Raw genomic sequence first — 7,244 nt, 5'->3', positions numbered from 1 at the left:
GACTGGTGGGGAGACATGCAAGATTGCCCCGAAGGGGTCTGCTAGTAAAAAAAGATGGATTTATAAGGGCCTGCAAGAAGAAGGCTTGGCGTTTCGAGGATTTCTCTCGTTTGCAAACTCTCCACGACGACGTATCGTATCCTATCGTATCCGAGAGTCTTACCTTATGCCCTCTCGCCTCATCCAATCACGAGTCGATCGCTGGAACCTTCCCTCATTCTTTCTATCAACGTATTTTTATATAATTTTTTGAGATCAGCCGACCAATCGTTAGGACTTTGAGAATATGACAGGACACCAAGTGGAAGAGAGAATCCTATGACATTTCCCTCGGGAGAGTTTCGAATACCTACACGTCCTCTCTGTGTTCTTTATCGTCCTTCCGGAATGCTTGATAACGTTTGATTTGTTTCAATCGTAAATATCAGAGACAAGAGCGCAATATGGGTCTTCCCCTTTTCTTTCCCTCAACAAAAGGGACGAGTAGGTTGAAGAGCATACGTGCTAACACGCGTGGGATCGCAAACTGCATCCTAGATGAGAAAATAATAATTTTATTATTATTAATAAACGCGTGTCACCACATCTTTCGTTAAATTTTCCATCATCACGAGTATCAAATTGTTGGAATACATTTAACATAAAATCTGCATATGTGAGTTTATGGGTCTTACTTAATAAAATAAATGATAACAAAATAAGTAGTTGAAAAATGATATGACAGTGTCATCATATATTAATAAGAATTTCCATAGATCTAAGTTTTACAAAACGTTAGATCGTTTAGAATGAAGAAAGTTGGTTGTTGTTTGTAAAGATTTACGATAGAGAAACGAGGAAGAAAATTTGTCGATAGCAAGGATCGATCCCTCTTCGTTACAAGCTCGTTACAGCTTGTATTAATATTTCAAAGATTCGCTTATTCGATATACAGGCTTGCGGCGATACGTCACGGATTTATTTAGGACTCTCTCGAAGAAACAGAGTCTTGCTGCTCGAAGACAGAAAAACAGGTTGCAATGCCGTAGGACGTGGCCCTAAATTCCAAAAGACCGATGATGGTACCGAACCGAGAAGGAAGCACCAACAGCTGGATAAAGAGAAACAACAGAACGAAGAAACGAGAAAGAGAAAGGGAACAAGATGGAGGGTGGAGTAGAATCGACGGGAATACACGGACGAATCTGCGCATCGTGGTTTTTCAATCGGGTTTCGGTGAGTCCTTTAATTCGTCGTCGCTCGAAGGATAACACTTTTTTCTTCTCCTCCTATCCCTCCCCCCTCTCTTTTTTATCTTTCATTTTTTATTCCTCCTATTTTCTCAACAGAAGAACCCCACTTCTTATACATGAGTTTGCGTGTGTGTTTAGTTTGAAACGGGAGACGACATAGGGACTTACTATACACGCAAATGTACACACACACACAGACGTAGACGAAGGTTTCACACGCGTGCACACGCGTGTAGAGTCCTCAGCGCGAGCCGCGTTTCTCTGCATTTGCATTCTCGGCGCAAGAGGTGCGCACGCCGACAAGACAGGAGGCATCGAATGTTTAATTCAAGATACGGCAAGAGAGACAGAGAGAGAGAGAGAGAGAGAAACGGAAGGAGATAGGGAGAAAGAGAGATGGAATGAGAAGAAGAAGTAGAAGGGAAGAGAGAGAGAGAGAGAGAGAGAGAGAGAGAGCGTAGGGTAGCAATTGATGGGACAGGGTGGCGCGTTTGTTGAGCTAATTACTGTAAGGCGAGGCGCTTACGCGCGCCGCTACATACAAACGGCATTAAAGGTGGTGGCCATCAATCCCTGTGGGGCCCCTGCCGCCCGCCAAAGTCCTCTTTCTCTCTCGTCTCTCGTCTATCTCTTTCTCTTACTCTCTCTCTCTCTCTCTCTCTCGTGAGACACGGTACCCTCCCACGGGATATGGGTGCCTCCAAATTAATTGGCAGGAAGCTACGAGCCGTACACGAGTGCCGCACGAATTTGCGAATTTCCTTATCCTGCTCGAATTCTCGATCCACCATGGAGATTACTTGAAGAAGCCGGCTGTCGTAACTTTTCAAAACTGTTCAAGTATTACATATTTTTACCTTTTTTATCCTTTTTTATCCTTTTTTTTTTTTATTCTGCTCGATAAATATAGACCGTTCTTCTTCTCTTTACATTTGAAATTCTCGAACTTAGAAGAAGAGAATTTCTTGTTTAAATTGTTACGAGCGAGATATTCAACGAAGGTGATTTTGATATTTTGGTATAAGTGGTAAAAGGAGGAAGAAGAAGGTAATGGCCAAATCTTCTACCTGACGAGGATCGCCGCTCCATGGTCATTAAGAAATTAATTGATGGACACGATCTACCGTCCTTTCGTATGTCGCTGCTGAATCCTTGATTCCACTGAATTTTCGATTCTGAATGTGAATTGGATTATTTCTTTAAAGGGTTTGTTCCATTTTAGACAAAAAATATATATCAGTATCTTTATACCTGTATTCGTTCAAATTCCAATATTTTTCTTTTTTCTCTCTCTCTATAGATTAACTCTTAAATGAAATTCACAAGTTTCGATATTAATTCGAGAAAAATAAAATACAATAAACTTCTTGAAAAAAAAACAAAAAAAAAAAAAAACAATAAAATCAGAACGATAGTCAAATTATTGAAATTAATTGATATTTTTTTTTTTTTGTATCGTTGATCAATCCCATGCATATTTATCTTTACCGAACGAATAAAAATCACTGGTCATTGATAAAATATTTTATATTCAAAGAAAATAAATTAGTATTCATATGATATATATATTTTTAATTTTTAATCCATTTTAATTCGGAATAAATAACAAAATAATACGCGTATATTATATTATACATATTTATATAACAATAATAATAATAATAAAAAACAAATATACATTAAAAATAAAATAAACATAAAAATGAATATTCCCATACATTTGGATCATCATTGATTTTTCTTTTATGACAAAATGAACAGCAACCAATCAGTAGTTGGTAACTTCAATTATATTTTAAACACAATAAAAAAGGTTGTAAAAAGGATTCTTAAATGATTACTAAGTTGATAATTAAGACGAGCCCGCACGCGTGTGCGTGAGTTCGTTCTCCAACACCCGCTGTCGAAAAGCAACGTGACATGGAGAAGCTCACGCGAGGAGAGAGAGAGAGAGACCTGTCCGAGAAGGAGTATCCTGACAAAATATATCGTTTCTCTTTCATGGTTCGACCTCCATGGAATTTCAGCGATTTTACCGGTGCCCAAGAATATTCCAAAGATCTTTTTTTCTTACTTTTTTCTCGACGCTTTCAAGAATCTTCAGGATTTTGTTCTAAAACGTGACACGAAAATAATCCAAACCAATGACTGATTGCTATCATTGAAGGCTAACTACCTACAATATCTAATGGAATGATTAGAAATGTTGTTAAATATATTTTCATTCTTAACATTGAAATAAATATATAAAACTATGGGAAAGAGTGTTGTTTCTAGATTTGAAGTCAAAGGTGTATATACTGGTTTCTCGAATCGATTCGAGATGGTCGAAATAATCGCCGTTAAAGGTTCGAGATTATCAAAGGGTGATCTTGTCTTTAGTATAAGTTTTCAAGTGTAATCGGAGAAATAAAGTCTGCAGAATTTCCCGATTCGCTGGACGCTCGACTAGGCTCGTAAAGAGAAGTTGCAGTGGTGTGTTCTGACGGTAACTTGAGGCTGCAGAAAGAAAGAAGGAAAGGAAAGAAAAGAAAAGAAAAGAAAAGAAAAAGAAAAAGAAAAGAAAGAAGGAAACAAGGAAGGGAAGATGCGTCGAGGACGATGGCCATCGTCGTCTTACCGACCCTAAGTCCGCTTACCTTAGTTACATCTTCATTAAACGCTCTACCTAACCGCTCCAATGTTGAGAGAATTCTAGTCAACTTTTTATCTTTCTTGTCCTATCAGTTTCTTTATCAGTACTTTCTAATAAAAATGTCTAATACATATAGGTTCTACTTCTTACAAAATTATCCCTTCAAACTTTTTTGTACGTTCAACCCTCTTACAAAATGGTTTCGATACAATCCGATACAATCTCATTGCGACAATCCACGTATATATATATATATATAAAATATATTAAAAATAAACGATTAAATTAAAATGTTTCTATACTTGCAAAATCAAAGCAACCAAGTGTCACACAAGTATCTAAAATATCTTTTGAATTGTCTCCGGAATTGGAGAGAGGTAGGAGGATGAGGAGGAGGAGGGATTCTTTGTTGAAAGAGTAACGTTCGCGAGTTTCAGGACCGCTTTGGTTTACAAGGGGGAGGGTCAGCGGTCTTCTTCGCCATCTTGAAAGGAAATTCCAGGTCCCCGAATGGCCGTAAGATCGGGACACATCGTTATGGGTCCGCTTCTCTTTCTCTCTCTCTCTCTCTCTCTCTCTCTCTCTCTCTGATTCTCTCGACAGAGGAGTATCGGGGCGGAGGACCAGGTCCACGGGCTGAAGGAGGACGCGGTCGTAAATATTCGGGCGCCAAATAATGCCGGTTCCGAGCGAGAGCAAGCGACCACGACTGCTGCTCGACCCGTAATGAAGGACATCCTCGTTAATTAGTCAATAAATTATCCTTCACGCTCAGGACTCGTGGTATCCCCCTCAGCCCTCTTCTTCTTCTCCGACGAGGTTCGTCCTCCTCTTTTCTTCCATCTATTTGTCGTTCCTTCTCTCTCTCTCTCTCTCTCTCTCTCTCTTTCTATCTTCATCCGTAGGTCTGTGTGTGTCTTTTCATCCTTTTTGTCCTGAGAGAACTACTACTCGAGAGCTGCATACTTTACGACACCTATCTTGCACGACAGCGAGATGCATTTCTCACAATCAGAGCCCTCGAAGACGGAAACGCGTCTTGTAAGACGATCCACGAGGTGGTCCATCCTCGACTTTCAATCACGTCCAATTTTTCGACGACCGGTATCCTTTCACTCAACCTTTCTCTTTTTATCTCTCCTTCTTTCTTTTTTTCTTTTTTTTCTTTTTTTCTTCATTCCTGTTCTTCTTTTCGTGGGAAATTTTCAAACTAACTTAGCCAACTTGTTATAATATTACAGTGCATCGGTCATAATAACAAATATGTAATAAATACATAAGTAATAACGAAACTAAATTAAATACGTACTTAGACGAGATGCGATAATCGATCGGTCGACCTCTTAACAAGTTGCAATGCCGGTTGCGTGTCGAAAGAAGATGCGAGTGTACTGCCGTTTTCCGGCAAGTAAAACGTGTAGAAACACAGAGAGAAAGAGAGAGAGAGAGAGAGAGAGAGAGAAAGATAATAAAAAGAAAGATGAAAATAAAAGTATCTCGAACGTAAGGAATCGCAATGGCGATAGAGATAAGTCGGATGGCGCGATATCGGATATTGTGAATTCTTTTCGAGGGCGGGAAATATAAATCCGCGCGCGGTAGGCTGGGTCAAGTTAAAAAGAAGAAGAAGAAGAAAAAGGTAAAGACAGGAATAAAGAGAAAGAGAATTCTTGTCGTTGGTTCTGGTAATATTGCGATCCTCTCTCTCTCTCTCTCTCTCTCTCGTTCTCTCTAACGTTGTGCACGGGGCATAAAGATTTGATCGTATACACGTCTAAAGTACATACCGTGCCACGTGACCGTAGATCACCTTAACTACTTCCTGGCTGTAGTAGTACAGTCCTACCGCGAGTCTTCAGTAAACGACAACTACAACAGATGCTAAGAAACTAGCATTTGCTATGCGTTCAACTTCTAACGCCTTGAGGAAACTTTATTTCATTTACAATTATTTCACACCCATAATTTATCCAAAATCCGATCCAAATTACCAACATTTTTATGAACTGTAAAAAACAGATGTGTTCAACTCGTAAAATAAAAAGGTTGAGTAGTTTTGTTCAACTTTTTTGTTCATCTTTACATCGGAATATTTCTTTTTGACAGCATATTTGAAGATGAACGATGCCCAAAAATGTGTATAGAAAACATGAAAGAAAAAGTCACGCAGAAGAAGCAAGAAATCAACTGAGAAACTTTCTTTTCACTCTTCTACGTATTGTATGCGTGTGTGTACAGATATATCGAGTTGTTCGATGTAAATAAAACGATACGAACCCACTCGTGATACCAGTTGCCGATAGGTATGTATATTCACGTTCGTCGAAGCACATTTTCATCGAGCTGATCCGTTTCAAGAGAACGCCGCTTGTTGAAGATGATCGTCTAATTTACGAACGTTCGACGATTGAACGCCTTGTGTTTGAACTTTCCCTCGTTCGGATCGGCTCAATTTATACGATCGCTTGCGGTAACGGCTCATCGCGATTTATTACTGGCTTCCGTATGTTTCTACTCTTTCCAAACGGTGCGTGCTTACTTATTTTTTAAGTAAAACTTTTTTACAAACGAGCTGATTTGAAACTCAGTGAAATGAAAATACGAATCTTTTCATTCATACAAATTCAAAGAAATTGTATCTCAGGAGTATTTAATTATAACTAAAACTATATTTAATGGGGCTCATCTGCCGGTTCCAAATCAGGAACGATCTCAAATAAATGAAGAACATAATTTCTGGCGTCTTCAGGATTTGGAAACTTGTCACTGTGATTGTCCAAAAGATGAGCTCGCAATTCTTTGGCAAAGTTCGTGCAAAATTGTTCAGTATTTTTCGTAACACAAAATTCACACTCGTAGATCGTTTTCCCTGGATGCAGAGTCTTCGATAGTATGTGTTTCCTAAGATTTTCCTGTAACAAAAGAAAAAAAACAAAGTAATAAATGTATGAAGAAAAGACAGTGAGAGAGAGAGAGAGAGAGAGAGAGAGAGAAAATAGTTGAAGTGTCTGGGTTACAAGCGTTGTAGAAAGAGTCATAAATAAATCGTGCAAATGCAAGGAGCCACGTTGTAAAGGCTTTTCATAGCTCTTTAATGGACAATGATCCAGTCTTAAACTTACGAGGCGTCTCGCTCGAACGAAAGTGACGACGAAAAGACAGTCAAGAGTGTTCGGTCATGGTGTCTGATTTACATCAGCTTACCAAACCATAATCGTGAACTACTTTGCCCACGCCAATGTGTTTTGTCTTCCGTACGAAATAGCATCGATATATTTGAAATTTGTTAGACCGTGACAAGCTCTTATAACCTACTGTTATTATCATCTAAGAGATTGTACAAGAGTATAATAATATATATTTGTTTAGTGGTTCTT

The 7,244-nt window shown here is 38.8% G+C and overlaps 1 protein-coding gene across 4 annotated transcripts in view; it reads right to left on the bottom strand.

Annotated features, from left to right (window-relative positions):
* Positions 1–2,861: 2,861 nt before the first annotated feature.
* The window catches only part of LOC107068852 (uncharacterized), a 50,404-nt gene continuing 46,021 nt past the window's right edge, over positions 2,862–7,244 (bottom strand). For all 4 annotated transcript variants that reach the window (XM_089175785.1, XM_015325655.2, XM_089175786.1 and 1 more), the window contains one exon: positions 2,862–6,779. In XM_089175785.1, the coding sequence (XP_089031911.1) occupies positions 6,540–6,779 (240 nt within the window). In that variant the 3' untranslated portion in view covers positions 2,862–6,539. The remainder of the gene's footprint in view (positions 6,780–7,244) is intronic.

Source organism: Polistes dominula, unplaced genomic scaffold (genome assembly GCF_049000335.1).
Source record: "Polistes dominula isolate Pdom_NZ unplaced genomic scaffold, Pdom_raw_medaka contig_19, whole genome shotgun sequence".
Lineage (NCBI taxonomy): Eukaryota > Metazoa > Arthropoda > Insecta > Hymenoptera > Vespidae > Polistes > Polistes dominula.
Note: the sequence above shows the minus strand (reverse complement) of the source record. Positions and strands in the feature narration are given on the sequence as shown.